At 39.5% G+C, this 17596-nt stretch overlaps 1 protein-coding gene across 2 annotated transcripts in view; it reads left to right on the forward strand.

The window, feature by feature from the left end:
• The window catches only part of LOC148041878 (long chain acyl-CoA synthetase 4-like), a 131464-nt gene extending 125451 nt beyond the window's left edge, over positions 1-6013 (forward strand). For both annotated transcript variants that reach the window (XM_087683675.1, XM_087683668.1), the window contains 2 exons: positions 5240-5282; positions 5360-6013. In XM_087683675.1, coding sequence (XP_087539801.1) covers positions 5240-5278 — 39 coding nt within the window. In that variant the 3' untranslated portion in view covers positions 5279-5282; positions 5360-6013. The remainder of the gene's footprint in view (positions 1-5239; positions 5283-5359) is intronic.
• Positions 6014-17596: the final 11583 nt, after the last annotated feature.

The raw sequence follows: 17596 nt of genomic DNA on the forward strand, positions 1-17596 counted from the left end.
TGGTGTGTGGTTTAACAGACTTTGCATTCATATTGACTGAAATAGATTTAGGCTTGCTGTCCCCTTGTTTGAAATCTACTCTTGGACTATTTGGAATGGTGAAGGGTGACATGAATGATGGCGCAAAATGAAGGTTTAAAAGCAACAAAAGAAAAAGGTGGGATTTGGGATTGTGGTATGCACGTAATTGAAGTAAATTTAACCGTTTCCTATTCTCATTTTGCTGCTTGAAATAACAATTGCAAGCCATATAGTGAATACAAAAATTGGTTGATGTAACGGCTAAACAAATTGTTTTTTATTTTAAAAATGAAATAAAAAAACATGTATTATATTATTGTGATAGTTACAATGATTTTCAGAGTTTACTAGTGGAAATTGAAACGTAGATGATGATGGAAATGGTGATGAAGCACCAATGTCAAAATGACTAGAAGATGAATAAATCAAGGAATGTGTGTTGATATACAGAAATCGGTTCTCTTCAGGACATGTCCCATAGTTATCAAATTGATATTTATCTTCTTCATACCCTGTTCTAGAATCTTGCATTAGAGTAGGATCAAAAGAGGAAGAAGGAACAAAAGTAAAAGCTTGAGTACCTTGCACCAGAGTAGATGGATTTGATTGGAAGAATAGAACACGATTCGTGTTTCTTTCTCCAATAGGGGGGAACATTCTAGTTGGAGGATTCAAGGAACCTAGAACATCTTCAAACTTATTTTCATCATCTAAAGGAAAAGAATCATATTCACCTTCAATGGCTTCTTGGATTGGATACACAAGGATGGAATCATATTCCTGTTGTGAGATCTTGAATGACAATGGTAGTTAGGCGTGTTTTTGCCAGTGTCAGAATCTCCAGGAGCAAGTTTTGTGACCCACTTCTATTTGGTTGTTGGCACATGCTTTTTTGGAGATGGTAAAGGTGTGTTTGAAGTCATCTTCACTTTGAGAGTTCCTATCTCCAATTTCGAGCTTTCAAATCAAGGTCTAGGTTTGTTCAGAGTACCTAGCTTTGATACCATGTAAAGTATTACTTGACGTTAGAAGCATAGTTGTCAGGTACGAAAAGTACGGTACAATAAAATATGGTACTAAATGGTACCTTAAGATTTTATAAGGTACAGTACGATATTAGTACGAAAAAAAAATTAACTTCATTATTTTGAACTATAGATGATAGAATAGATGTTTAGAGTCTAAATAGCAATGCTATTGGAGTATATAAGATGAATACTTGAGGGTAACACGCCAAAATCTCTATGGCATATGCCACATGTGCAACATGTGCTACAACTTACAAGTACATACATAGGAGTGGATACATCATACATGAATGATCATACAAATAAGAGGCATGTATGCTTGAGAGAGAGAAGGTTTAGAGAGAGAGAGAGAGAGAGAGAGAGAGAGAGAGAGAGATATGAAATGACATGAGATGCTTTATTAACGTCTACAAGAGGCCAAAATGACTTGTGAAACCAACAGTTACCAAACAAACCACCAAAGGTTTGGGTAAAAGATTTATGAATTTTGTTATGGTTTTGTTTGGCATTGCTAAGGCTTAAGTAGCTACCGATGGTACAGTCACTAATTCGTGTACTCTCAGAAGGTACATTAGACCAAGCTATCCTCTGGCCTAGTTTTATTAGCAATGTGTACTAATGCTTTGGGTTGGGTGGTGCAAAATGAGTTGTGAACAAAAGTAAAATCAATAGGATTAAGCTACTTGATGATTCTCAAATGGTGCTGAATTTATTTATTGATGACACTAACATATTGTGAAAAAGGATGGGACATCAATTAAAAACGTTTGGAACTGCTTGAATACCTTATGTATGACCTTTGGCTCTAGGATAAATCATAACAAAACATGTATGAGGAGTCTAATCAAGCTTCCACCGCCTTTCTTGGTTGATTGATCAAGGCTACAAAATCACCAGCACCACCACCACAACAATCAACAACCCAAACCACCACCAACCACGCCAAAAAAAAAAAAAAGAGTCCTTGTTTTTAGTACGAATTCGTACAGTACGGTACGGTACGAACCGTATAGTACAAACCAGTTTGTACTACGTACGAGTGCAACTATGGCAGGGATGCACCTGATGTGGAATGATTTGACAAAGCATGGAGAAGTCCAGAGACAGGCAGCAGCTCCTAGAGGCTGTGGAAGCAGTGTGCTTTTTGCGACACGGAGTTCAAGGTCTTTAATTCACTCTTGCATAGAGTGTTTACAGTATTTAGCTTTACTGATTCATTCTTCATTATCACCGAGTTACTCTTTGCCCAAAACTTCTGTTGTTATCAATTTGTTTTGTGTTGTACACTTGTGTTTATCTTCTAAGATTCGGGACAAAGTAAGCTGCCCTGCTGTTCACAATAGCTGGTCACTGTTTGGAGGCTGCCAGCTGTGTTTTGGGATCCATACACAGTGTAGGAACCTGTCCAATTCATATGGCAGGTGCAGGCTGAAAAAGCAGAGAGTGCTGAGGTGTAGGTGACAGCAGATCAGATGATATCAGTGGTGTATGACAGCTGCTGAGCAGAAGACAGCCTTTGCTGCAGTTGCCAGGCTGAACCCAGCTTTGAGAGGGCTGGATGAGGTTGCAGTGGAACAAGGCACCAACAATCTGCAAGTCAAGATAAGGCTGAGTGTAACGGCAACATTCTATTTATAGATGGGGATTCTCCCAAGGTCTGGGTATTAGATGGGTATTAGATATTATGGGACACAAACTAAGGTAAAATTTTAATGTAAGTTTGGTAATTGGAGTTTTGGGGCTGTTTTAAAGAGTTTTGGTAACTTTGTAATGCAGCTTTTTGGGTTAACACTTTTAAGCAGGAGTTCCTCTGTTGGTCTATGAACAAAGCATGAGAAGCAAATTTAAGAGGATATGCTGATGCACATCTCTGCAAAACCATCAATTTGGGAGAAATATCTTCCTACCGTGGAGTTTGCATACATGAGACCTAACTGAACATTCACTGTTTATAATCCCTAGATGCTCATGTATGGGTGCCAGGCTCCAGCGCAAGCACATCTCGATGCCAATCTTAATAAGTTTAGCTGGATGCATGAAGGGCAGGAAATGCTGACCCTAGCTCAAAGTTCTATCAGGAGTGCTGAAATAAGAGCATGGTTTCATTCTAAGAGGGACTCTTACATTTACCTCTTAAGCCAAGAGCATGGGTATTTGAAAGGTCCTAAGAATTGGCAGAATTTATCCACAAGTGCTCAAAGGTATCTCCTAGGTATTTTGGTTCATTTGGACATTTGCAACATATTGGCGTTTGTTGTGTATGAGTTAAAGCTACTGCCAGGCGTTAGTGTGCATTTAGTATATTTCATGGCAACCAATGTTTCATGCACGAGACTGGTTTTCAGGCATTCATCACAGAGCTTGCCATTCTGCATTGAGAAAATTTGAGAAAGCTGAGATTTAAGCATCGTACAAGTCCTTTTGACATTGAAAACGTCAGTTCTTTTCAAAACAAACTAAGATCAATATGGAAGGTTGAATAGTGATCTGATACCACTGCACCTCGTTCTCATATAAATTAGAGAAAATATTGGCATGAAGGAATTATGGAGAAAGATTAGAGAAACTAATAGTAAGAAATTATACCTCTAAACTACATGTAAAGAATAATGAAATAAGCATAGCTCAATCCATCTGGCCATCCCTCAGCCTCATGGGCAACACATCATGTTGTTGCATACCTTGCCCTCTGATGTCCCATACTATTAAGAGCTACAGCCCCAAAATGGCTATACTAAGCTCTAGCAAGATGGCATGATATACTGTGCCTTTCATGTCCCATATTACTAGAGGTATAGCTGCATAATGGTACCAGCAAGTTAATGAATTTATGGACAGTTCTCATAAGAAGGAACACATCATACAATAAAGCAATGCATACCTTGCCCTTGCTCTCCCATCTTACCAAGATTTCACAATGGCAACACTAAGCTCTAGGAAGATGATATGTATAGAGAAATGCTTATAAACATGAGAGCGTGTGTAGAGGGTAAGCCACAGCCTCCTTTATAGGATTGTCAAGAGAAGAGAAGAGCTCTCCCACCTTGTCTATGGGTTCACTTCACTTCCTAGAGTGAAAAAACCAGATGCAGGTGCAACATACTGGTTTTTGACTGCAGTCCTCTTTCCTCCCCAGCAGGAGTACTGCACCCCAGTAGAAACCTTTGGGCACCTCTTTGACAGTGCTGTGCCTTGGCGCCAGGGGGATTGTAAAGAACCATGGTGGAAGTTCCTTTTTATGTTTTCTGTTTTTTCGGTTAATAGAGCCTGCAAGTGAGTCCTTTGTGATTAGTGTGATGCAGCTGCAGGCCGTCAAGGGTCTTTCATAGTTTTTTCTGGCTCAATTTCGGTACTTTTTGGCGGATGTTTTGGATATATGTCTTCTACTGTAATGTGTGCAAAAGTGACAATCAACATCAGGAAAAGAACTGTTGATACCCGTCAGTTCAACTAGTTGAGCTTCTTTCAATCGAAGCTTGCTTGAGGATTGCTACAGGCCCAACATACCCCAAGGGAGACTCCAATCATTCCTTAATTGAATGCCTGTTGCCTGTGAATCATGGAAGGGATGTTTCTGCAAACCACATAAGCGGGGCTCCAGTCATTCCTGAATCGAGTCAACATGGGCTGTTATTTCCACCACCCTGCGGCACTATACTATCTATGATAGTAGCATATATCTGTAACAGAATGATCTTAGCATGCAGAAACCTGTATATTAGTCAACAATTTCCATGTTAGTCAAAGGCCTTAGTATTAGTCTACTCAGTCGCTAGAGTTGGGACTCTTGGCATCTATATAAGTTATTACGAGACCCTTAAAATAGCTAAACTGTTTGTCACATTTTCTGTAAATTTCTTTTTATGTTCAATTGGTTGAGCCACGTGGGCATGTAAGAGCATGGCTTCATATTTCACTAGTGCACCTGGGTATTTAGCAATCGAAGTGAGTGCTTTTCAATAAGATTGCCAACCCAGCTATGTCAGATTCTGCACCCATTTGACTATAAAAGTGAATGAAACTAAACAGATCAAGTTGGAGGTGCTTCACAATGCAGCACCTGAAAGGAAGAGTAAAGACCAAAAGAAAAGGCTCCTGCCATTGATTTATTCAAGCAGAATAACTAGCATGTTATCTTTGTGTCAACCAGGCTTGTTTAACAAAAATCTTGTTTTTTGACCTTCTTGTAGGAAACTATCGATAATCTGTACAAAGCTGCGAACAAGTAGTAAGGTGATTTTCTGCATGCTTGTTTACTTCTTCAAATTTGGGTTTATTGGGTGGTTTGCTAATCTGCCTTCGGTTTACAGGTTCACTTCGTGTCGGGCTTGAGATACCAATGCACCTTGGCATGTATGGAGAGACTTCATATATATATATATATCTATATTATTTACATTGATTTTTCACCCCATTCTGGTTTGGTGCACGATTTGGGCCAAAAAGGTAGTTTCGAGGTCGAGGAAGATGCAACTGTGCTCATCTATAAGAAAGTTGCAACATGAGAAGCATCTATTAGCATTGACCCCATCAGGGCATATGCTTACAACAATGGTATGGTGGCATGGTGAATCATGAAGGGAAGGTGATTGTGGATGGAGAAAGTAGGCATTGCTTTGGGGAATAGAGACAGGAAAAGTAGCCGTTGCCTTTGGGATTTCCAGTAGAGAGCTCTTCTCAGAAACACAAGGGCGGATTCTCCGGTGCATATGCTAGTGCGCACTTGTCTGTGTCACGATACGAGTGCGTGGACCTTAGTCGTGTGCATGTTGTACATTTATTAGAATGTTGCAATACGAGAATAATCGAATCGGGGCCCAGTGGTTAATTTATATATCGATGCCAGTTTTCGGACTTTTAAAAAAAAAAATGAAATGTATGGTATGGTAAATTGGAAGGTTTACATTCATTTTGCCAACTGTCAGACTTTAAACTCGTAGAAAATAAGAATGATGGTTTGCTTTTCATGGAACAATAATCAAATATGATGCCAGGACGTAACCATGCTAGAGATTCGATCATACTAGACCAAATCCACATGGTAGAGTGTTCCGATGCTCTAGAGGGTAAAAAGTATTTTCATTTATTTTTTGGTATCTTTCTAATATGGTTTTTTCATTTATTTTTTGGTATCTTTCTAATGCGGTTTTTTTAAAATAAAATGCATTAATTTTGCTATGAAGTAGAGATCATTATTGTTCAAGCCGGTCTCTCTCTCTCTCTCTCTCTCTCTCTCTCTGCCGCTTAGTGTGTAGACACGTTCAAATGCCACATTGTACTTTACTACCCTACAATATTTTGATGAACTTGCATGATGTTAAGTATTAAAACTATGAGGTATCATAAATGCGGTGCATTCCTATTGACTTTGCCTCGACTATGGCACATATCTCTTGTAATCTAAGTACTTGACCAAGAAGGGAAATGTTTTTTGTTTAAGTAAGTAGGTCAAATTTTGCAAGCATTCAGGGGAGGAGTTATCTTCTCTTATGTCCCCCAAGTGATGGCCATATGGTGAAGCTTTCAAGTAGGTAGGTCAAATCTCTGCCAACAATGGCATTTTCTTATCGATCAAAAAGATCAATAATTGAGTTGAAGCTATGGCAACTTAAAAAAACTAATAAGAAGTGCAAAAGGAAATTGAAGTTACAAAGATGAAAGACGAGTGGTATGAAGTAACACAAGACACTCAAGGATAAAAAAGCATTCTGAATGCTTCAAATTATTCTAGTGATTAAGCCACTACATATACTAGCAATGCAAATCATTTGGCTGAGGCATTAGAAATATTCGCTTTCCATTGAGCTAAGGGCTTTGTCCCCATATCCGGTCCCTTGATAATATCCACACTTTGCAACATTGTCCAATGTGCCTCTAATTCCAAGGTTAGACCCACAATGGGGACCTTACAACTTTGAGCACCATGGATCATTGGTGGCACACTACAAGGGTGGGATATTGATAATATCTAACACCCTCGTTGAATGTCCACCTTCATCGTCGATGAGTCTAAAAAGATGAACTCAAAGTAGGCCCTTTATAAGAGCTTTGGCGAAGATGTGCTCCATTCTTCGTCGTTGGTAGACAAGTAGTTCTACCTCATCTTTAATTAGATCATGCATACACAAAATACTAGATTTTTTGTGATGGTGTTGTAACTGTAGTTATCATATCTTAGCACTACTAGATATTCTTCCTATACTTCTGTATACCAATGGATCCTCCTAAACCATATTATTTCACATGCAGTAAACAATAAATCAAGTTGCTTTATACTTCGCTTTAGTATAAGACAATGCTACTATCAATCCAAGAGAAGATTCTTAAACCCAAAGAGAAGCAATTTTTAAAAATGACTTCCTCAAATTTACCTAGTGTTAAGAGTTTCTTCAAGTATTTAAGGACTTGTATTCTAGCTTTTTAATGACTTTCACATGGCTTTTTTAAGAACCTTCTCAAAGCATCAGCAACAAAACTAATATTTGGTCTAATGTTAACAAGTAGATGATACTACGGAATAGCCTCTTGTACCCCAATATTGTTGGGGTTGATGTATTCTCAATGGATAGCTTTTCATTGATCTCAATAGGTGTAGCTATCTTCTTGCACTTAGTCATGTTAGATGCTTTGAAGGTCTCCCATGTGTACATTTGAGAGCGAAAGATTTTGCTAGGCTCTTGCTGACAAACGTTAATCCCCCAAAGCAGTGCAACAAGCCCAAGTTCATTATTTCAAACTCAAAGTTCAAAGCCTTTGGAGTTTGATGGATCATATCTTCACAGTCACTTGTAATAAGAAGATCTCACATATAGAACAATCATTACATACTTCTTACCATCCTTGCAAACATACAAGTTAGCATTTGAGGCACATTTATTGAAGTTTAAGCTTAAAAATAACTTATCTATGCATTGATACCATGCTCTAGGGACTTTTTCCAATCTATACAATACATTTTTCACCTTAGAAACTTTTTTTTAAGAATGCGGGTGGCTAAGCCATGTACACCTCCTTAAGGGCTCGATTAAGAAAAGTAGATTTAACATCCATTTGGTAAATTGACCACTTTTTCTAATCGGCCATTACAAGTACTGTGTATATAGTGGTGGTTGTAGCAATTGGAGTAAATGAATCTTAAAAATCACCCTTGAACCTATGAAAATCCTTATGCAACTAGTTTGGCTTTGTACTTTTCAAAGCTTCCATCAACCTTTATTTTCCCTTTCAAACCCATTGTGCCAAACCTTTACTTAGCTTGTATAGTTGCTCTCCATGGTGGTTGATAAGTGTTTCTTCCATGTCTTATGGTGCCTTTACTTCTCTCATAATCTCTACTATCAAGGCTATATTAACTATCTGAGTAGAAGCCATTCTTTGCTTTGTCCTTAATAGTTGTACGCATAAGATTATTGTGATCATAGTATGGCTTCACCCCTCATCACAATTGCTTTCTCGATGGCATGACTATAGGTTGGTGAGCTTTCTTATCATTCAAAGATTATGCTTTCTCCTCCATAAGGATAGGGATAGCTCTTGGGACAGGTTCATAATAGACTACTTCACTTAATGATAAAGTTGAAGAATGTGCCCTTTCTTAGTCCATTATATGTGAATGTCCCTTAGATACCACATCACGTCTTGCTATGATGTTTTGTCTCTTGGTCATACAATATATAATTCTTGTTTCACTAAAACCCAGGAAGATACATTTGAAATGTAGATGCTTCACTAAAACCCAAGAAGCTACATTTGAAATATAGATTTGGGGATAGAGGCATATGTGTCTAGCTACCAATGTATTACTACACTGATAATACTCGCATATGTACACTATAGGTGGCGACGGTTCTTCATTGTCACTTTTTTTTAAAAAATTCTCACTGACATTTGAATAAAGGGAATATTGATTACACATTGTCTCTGTCACTCTTCCATTTGCTCCTTTCACCATAGCTCTTGCTTTTTCTCGTGCGCTTCCACTTCGGACTCATTTTCTTAAACTAGTATCAGAGCCAACCATTTGAGGATCTTATTCATCATTCGATACCCTATCGCCCTCAAAATTGGTGCTTCTTCCGGTATTTGTTTAACTTAATTGAAGTAGAACTTGATGTACAATGAGATTCTCCTAATCTCTTTATGTATTCTAACTTTCCTTGTTGACTAAAATAACTAACAAGTTTTCAATTTGATTTTCCTCTTGATTCGGGTAGTCAATTGGCCTTCATACACTTTGATGGAGATTAAAAATGCGCCAAATTCATTGATTTGCTGGTCCTTCCACTTAAATATTACTAAAAACAGCTTCGGTCCCATTGAATCTAAGTATTACAGCTTCCAATTTTTGGCATGCTTCTCAAGGTTATTGCTAAACCCTAATTTTTGTTATGCAGTTTAGGGCTTACAGTAGAGAAATCTGCAATTTCTCAACCTCTGGTGATCTGAATTTTGTAATCTTCAGAGCAAGGCTATAAGAAGGTTGGAAGATGAGAAAGAATGTTGAGAAGAGAAAATTCAAAATTTCTTCATGAAGAATTGAAGAAAGTCTGTCATTTACTATTGCTTCACTCTCTCAACAGCTTGTAGATACAAAGAATTGAAGAAAATCAATCATTTACTACTATTGGCTTGTCTCAACAGCCTGTAGATGTCACATGCTATTGATTAGTCTTTTCTTGCCCTTGACTGCCTTAGAAGATCCTCCAATGGTTGCAAATCAGACAAGTAGCATCTGCTCTCTCTATCTTGTAGATTGAATACACCAAAATGTTCCTCTCCAACTTTCTTTGCTTTAGCTTGGATTTAGAGCTTTAAAGGTTTTATGGCAGTCATTGTTTCTTTCTCTTGAAGTATGCATTGAGTCTTTTCTTCTTCCAGCTTGTTCTAACTTGCTCCATGCTTATTGAGAGCTTCCGAAGGCTTAAATGAGTCTTGTTGAGTGCTTATTGAGCTGATGAGTAGCCATTTTATCAATTGTTAACCCTCAAACGAACAAGGTGAAAAAAGTGAAATGGAAGACGAAGGCGCGCCAAAGAAGAATTTGGAAACACAAGAAGTGCAAAATAGTTCCAAATCAAGGAGAAAGATGCACAAGAAAAAGCACAAGTCAATACTTTTGTAAAAGAGTGCAAGGCGGCGTACGAGGTTTTATTTTAAGAGCACTAGGCTCTCACCCGTGCAAATTGTAAAGATAGATGGGCTGAATGTTTTCTCAAATATTTCACTGTTATAATAATAGGGCTGAATTTCATTTATCTAGGAAAAGCATATGCATCTTGTCAGTTGATGCTTTCGAGGCTTGGTATTGATGTTGAAATGTTTGCTTAATACGTGGGGATGCTTCACACATGTCAGAATGGTTCTGGGATTCAATTGAGCTCACATTCACTCAGTTTTGACTGTCATATCCTTGTTGATAATGGACAACAAGTAGTTGTCTGATAAAGATTATGCTCATTATGCTTTGAGGCTACTCGGATACCATATATTGAATGTAGTGGCACTTTGGTTGTCATCTATGCCTATGGATATGTTTATGGCATGCTGCTAAGCTGAGATTGAAGCTTGGATGCTTTGACATTGGCTATCATTCTTGTAGAGTATTGCATACTATTTGGGTTCATTGCTTCCGGATATATGCTTTATGGATCTTGGATACTTGGATGTCATTCACATGATGTTTTGAGCTTTGATTGCTCATTTGGTGTTTAACTTTTTCTTTACTGGAGCTACTTGGCTTCATATATTGAGTCACATGGGCACCCACAAAGCATTTGATTTATGTAGTTGAGCTTGAGCTTACTACAGTGAGATAGTGATACTCATTGTGACATATACATCTTGCCTTCATATTTGGATGCACTAACCGTATCATGGGACTATTTGATATATTGGCTTGGACTTGGTACTTATGTGTGTCAGGGTGTTGTTAGCGGTATTTATATGTTTTTGGGTTATATATTGAGCTTTTACTCAATGGATTATACATCTCACAATTCTCTTCAGTTATCCTTGAGACCTACCCTATGCATAACATCTATATCTATTGCATGTATGGTTTCTGATACATTGTAGTTATGACAATCTTCAATGCCACTTGTTCTTGGCTTCTTCCTTCTTGGTTGCTCACAATTGGTTATTGGCATATTGCTGTAGTTTATTACAATATCCTGTCATTTCAGTTTTATGTATTCTATTTGAGGGCAATCACCGAGACTTGACATACATTCGCTTAGAGTTTGTGGAGAGCTCATTACTTAGATAATACTCATGTCTCCCACTTGATTTAGCAATGGTTTTTGGGGCTAATTTACATGGTATTATAGCAGCCCCTCTTGCCCTTCTTTTTGTACTTGCTTAGTCTCATTATGGCTAGTAGTTCTTACAACTATGTTGTCTTCAATATGAGAAATTGGATGGGACCAATTATAGCTATTAAAAGACCCAAATATAGCAGATTTTAGTGCAAAAATTACAGGTTTGAGCACTCAAAAATGGGGTTGCCAAACCCAAAAGCATTGCAACTTAGGATTAGGATGAACTAGATGAGTTATCACTCTCTAAATCGGTTCAATACAATATTGTGATTGGAAATCTGACTACATATGAGCTTTAGACACAGATTAAGAATCTTTACGATAAGCAGAGTCCTACATCTCAAATGTATTGGCTGAAAGAGTTGATGGATCTTTGCATAAAGGAAGGGACTTCTATGTTTGCACACTTGAATGAGTTTGACTCCATTATCAGTCAGTAAGCACTGCAGGAGATTAAGTTTAAGGATGTTTCTCATACGCCCCATGCATTGACTATGAGAGGTCGGTAGGCTAGAAATGGCCGTGTAGAGACTCTAATAGGTATTAGTCCAAGACATGTGGATAGTCTCGCAGTAAGCCACGTGGCCATAAGTCCAGTCTTACTTGTCATTATTGTGAGAAAACAGGTCATATTTGGTCATAGTGCCATAAAATATGTAAAGACAAGCACAAGGAAAAGGGAAAGGGTAAAGTGTAGGACAAGAATGATGATTGTAGCATTGTGCCTAGCAATCCTAGTGTTAAGATTGACGAGATTAATGTGGTGTAGCCTAATGTATCTGATGATCTTACATTGGCATCTTCTTCTTTGGATGTTTCGTAGCTAACTCACGCTTTGTCAGGATATACTTAGTGTTGGTCGATAGATTCAAGGGCTTCCTTTCATGGACCTCTCATAGGGAGTGGCTTCACTCTTATTTCAATATGAGTTGAGCTATTGGATTGGGTAATCACTTGACGTTGGAGACACTTGATATTGGTAATGTCTAGCTGTGTTTTGGTTCAGACACAACATATTCATTCTTCATGATGTACGTCATGTATCAGCTCTCATGAAGAGTCTTATCTCTAATTGCACCTTGTATGATACAAGTTATGTTGTCTCTTTTTGGTGATTCATCATGAAAGTTTTTCCATGGGAAACTTGTTATTGCACGTGGTGCTAAGTCTAGTATCCTCTATCCTTTGCTTATATATAGGTTAATTGACCATGTTTTGGTTATGGCTACAGTTCCACATGTATCTCTTTGGCATTGTTGCCTTGGGAACATGTCTTTGAAAGGAATGAAAATGTTTACCACTTTGTAGTATATTTTTCCCCTAGGCTATAAGTGTTTTGAGTCTTGTAACCATTGTTTATATGGCATGCAGACATGTAGTATGCATAACAAGTATGGCATGAAGCATATGGTTGAGCCTTTGGCTCTTATTCATTTAGATATATGTGGTTCCATACCCTATAAGTCACTAGGTGGTGCGAAATAGTTTGTCGCATTCATTGATGATTACTCAAGGTATGGGCTTTTCCTATTAAGCAAAAATCGAATGTCTTGTCTAAAAGGTGAGAAGGATTGAAGCTTGCTTGGAAGTGAGCTATGGCGAAGAGCAAGAGCAAGAAGAGAGAGAGACACAAATGGGAACTCCAACAATCACAATGTGTGATCGGGCCTTCTTTCATTCAAATTGTCACTAAAAGAGTAAAGAATAAAGTGACGATGACGGGCACTCGCCACCTATAGTGTGCAATGGCAGGTAATACTGTCAGTGCAGTAATACACCGGCAACGGCAAAGGCCCCTTTACCCCCAATAATCTCTCACTTAGGGTGAATCTGCCCCAGTGATTGAGGAGTGAAAAGAAAAAGAAAAGACAGTACAATGTATACATGTACAACATGATGAGGAAAAACGTCATCTCATCCAACGCCCATCAATCTCTCAAGGAAGGCAAAGTGCTTAGTAGTAAGGCTTTTCGTGAGTAGATCTACAGGATTTTCGTCAGTGGAGATCAACAAATTTGTCCTCCACAACCCCAAGTACTAAGTGACACCTCACCTCAATGTGTTTCATCTTCCCATGGAAGACCAGATTCTGGCTAGCTAAATAGCACTCATAGAATCTGAATGCAACGTAGGTATAGTATTAATCCCAAGGTCATGAACCAAACGGCCCAACCATATGGCCTCCTTGCAAGCCTCAATGGCCGCAACATACTCGGCCTCAGTGAGAGAGAGTTGTACACTTCTGAACCCTGGACATCCAAGAAACAACACCTCCAGCATAGGTAAAGCCATAGCCGGAAGTGGACTTCGTACTATTTGCAGGTCCTGCATAATTGAAGTCTGTATAGCCCACAACTCCTGTATCCTGGCTGCCATAACAAATACACATATATGTTGTGCCCTTCAGGTATCTTATGATACCCTTTACAACATCCCAATGCTTTTTGCCAGGTGTAGCCATATAGCATGCCACAACACCAACTACAAAGGCAATATTTAGACGAGTGGCTATTATGGCATACATCAAACTACCCACGGCTAATGCATAAGGGATCTTGGCCATCTCGACCCTCTCCTCATCCGTCTGTGGAAATCGGCCAATGAAACCTTCATATAAGAAGGTAATGCACATCCAATAGGCTTTACGTCCTGCATGCGAAAACGCTCAAGGACTTTATGAATGTACTCCCTCTATGAGAGGTAGAGTAGTCCCTGATGCTTGTCCTGCTTAATGCGCATACCAATAATGTGAGAGGCCTGTCCCAAATCCTTCATCTCAAAGCTCATCTTCAGCTGAGATTTAAGAGCATCTAGCTCATCATAAGCTTTCCCTGCTATCAGCGTGTCATCCACATAAAGTACCAAAGTAAGCAAGGAGCCATCACGGGCTTTCTTCGTGTAAAGACACGGATCCATAGCACTCATGTTGTAGCCCTATGACTGCATAAAGGTATTAAACTTATGATACCACTCTCTAGGTGTCTGCTTGAAGCCATAAAGACTTTTCTTCAACTTGCACACTAGGTGCTCCCGGCCAGGTTCTGCAAACCCCTTAGGATGCTCCATGTATATCTCATCATGCAAATCCCCATGCAAGAATGCACTCTTAACATCCATCTGACACATGTCCAAGTCAAGCTGTGTGACTAAGGCCAAAACCAAGCGTAGAGTGGTTATCTTGACCACAGGAGAAAAGACTTCATCAAACTCAATTCCATGCTCCTGTTTAAAACCGTTAGCAACAAGTCTTGCCATATAAGCCGGCTTGGGGTTTCCAGGGGTACTTTTCAACTTGTACACCCATTTGCGTGGCAAAGTCTTCTTACCATGAGGCAAGACAACCGAATCCCAAGTCATATTCTTGTGGAAGGAGTCTATCTCAGACTGCATAGCCCTCTTCCAGGAGTGACCATCACCCCTACACATAGCCTCATCATAGGTGAGAGACTCTCCTGCATTTGTAACCAAGACATAATGCATCGAGGGTTCAAATCTATCAGGTGGACATCTATCTCTAGTAGGCCATCTCACGGTAGGCTTTGCGGCCGGTCCAACACCCTGGCCATGTGTACCAACTACTACTACAGGCTATCCAATTGGCTATGCAGGAGCATGTGGCTCCTCCTGGAATATAACCTTGCGTATCTCTACCATCTTCTTAGGCTGCCTATGCATCTTTTCTTCATGGAAGACTGCATCATGGCTGCGGATGACTTTCCGTGCTTGTGAATCCCAGAGGCGATAACCCATCTCGCATGCATTCCCATAGCCAAGGAAAATGCATTTGACACTTTTAGGATCCAACTTAGTACTATACTTGTTTTTGGGCACATATGGCAGAATGCCTCACATCTAAAGACACGTAGATGTGCATAAGATGGAGGTTTCCCAGTCCATACCTCCTTTGCAACCTGGAAATCCAAACCATTGGAAGATGATCTATTTATGACATGCACAGCTGTACTGATTGCCTCAGCCCAAAAGCTCTGTGGTAAGCCTACATGGCTAAGCATATTGCATACACACTCATGGATGGTTCTATTCATCCGCTCAGCCAAACCATTCTGGGTTGGGGTATAGGGGGCGATCAATTGACGCTTAATACCCCTCTCCTCACATAGTTGCTCAAAAGCATGTGACACATATTCTCCCCCATTGCTAGTCCTAAGGCATTTCAGTCTCTATGCCCAGTTTGGTTTTCAACAAATGCAAGCCATCTCAGAAATACAGCCAAGACATCAGACTTAAGCTTAATGGGGTAAGCCCAGACTTTACGCGAAAAATTGTCAGTGAATGTCACAAAATACTTTGCACCACCCATAGACTAACAGGGCATGGGCCCACAGACATCCGAATGTACCAATGCCAGGGGCTCACTCATGTGTGTCCTACCAGACTTCTTATGTGTATTCCTAGTCTCTCTGCCATAAAGACAATGCTCACATGAATCAAAACATGCGTAGTCAAGGGGCGATAAGTACTGCAATCTAGAAAGCATTTTCAATCCCTTCAAGGACATGTGGCCCAAATGGGCATGCCAAAGAGATACATGTGGGATGGAATCCACTAACAAAACATGGTAAACAAAGGACCCATCAACTACAACAGGATAAAGGCTGCTAGCTTTGGCACCTCTAGCAAGCACAAGTTTGCCATGGGTGATCTTCCAGGCAGAATCCCCAAATGAAACATGAAACCCAGCATCATCAAACTGTCTGCAAACATAAGACTGCATGTAAGCGCAGGTACATGATGTACATCCTGTAACAAAAAAGTACTGCCAGTAGAGAACTGCAATTGTACATCCCCAATGCCAACAATAGCAAGTGACCTGTCATCACCCAAGCGGACTGAACTAGAGATAGTGTGGTAGGAGTGGAACCACTCACAACATGGTGTAACATAAAATGAAGCACCAGAATCCAAAATCCAACACTGCGCATACATAGAGTGAGCATCGGTCAATGATGTAGCATCATAAGAACTAGCTGCAGGTATGTACTCCTCGCATGACATTTATCTTCTCAATTTTCACCTTGGATTTTGCACGCATAATGCTGTGATCAAAGTACTTTTCCTGTACTTTGTCTTTTTTCTTCTCTTTGTGCTTCTCATTGCGCAACTCATGACATTATGGGCATATATGACCCTTTTTGCCGCAATGATGACATGTCACATTAGCATTTCTCCCACGAGACTTGTTGTGCGACTTACCACGTGACTTAGACCTAGACTTTTGTGAGTCTCTGCCACGGCCATTCCCACAGTCATTCTTGCCATTATCATCTCTGCCTCTAGCAGTCAAAGCATGTGACACACGAGAGGCATCCAAGTCCTTACGGTTGATCTCTTCCTGCAAAAGAGCACTCTCTACATCAGGCAAGTTCAAAATAGTAGTAGGAGCACATAAGGCAGTGTGGAATACATCCCATGACTCACTTAGAGTCCCAAGTAAAAACAATAAAGTAACCTCATCATTAAAGGTAATACCCTACGAAGTCAAGTTCTTGAGAATAGCATGGAATTGGCTCAAATGAGCATACATTGTCATATTCTCCTTCATGCGCAGGTCCATAAGCTGCTTCAGTCAATACATCTGACTTGCTACACTTTTCTTGTCATAGAGATTTTTTATCTTATCCCAAAGCTGAAGCACTCTGTGCTTCCTCAACCACATTGTAATGCACTTATTCAGTGAGAGACAAGATGAGGGTAGACTTGCATAACTCACCAAGCTCATCCCACTCGTTATCAGTCATAGTTTCATGTTGCTCACCATGCATCCTGAGTGATTTTATCTGCGATTTCTGTACCAATACCTACCAAACTTGGCTCTTCCAATAGGCATAATTTGTACCGTCAAGCTTAGTGATGTTGAAGATAGCACTATCAGTGGAAGAAGAACCCATAATCCAGTCCAAAACAATGCAGACAATTCAAAACTGCTTGTTTTCTACCGTAAATAGCCAAAAAATACCACCAAAACCAAGACAAAATGACCACGAACTGATAGCTAATGATGCTGCCCATAAAGTATCATAAAAAATACATAAAATCAGGATGATTCAGCATGAAAATTCCACATAAATCCATACATAATTGCTTGCTATAATAAATTACAGTCAGGTACAATGAGAGCAAATTGTAAGCAAAATCAATGCACCAAGTCAACCACTGACTGTCAAAGCATAACCAGCATCAAGCGAGCATAAATCAGCATATGACAGTCAT

The sequence above is a fragment of the Lygodium microphyllum genome, chromosome 1 (assembly GCF_053477565.2).
Source record: "Lygodium microphyllum isolate KBCC chromosome 1, Lygodium_microphyllum_v1.1.10, whole genome shotgun sequence".
Taxonomy (NCBI): Eukaryota; Viridiplantae; Streptophyta; class Polypodiopsida; order Schizaeales; family Lygodiaceae; genus Lygodium; species Lygodium microphyllum.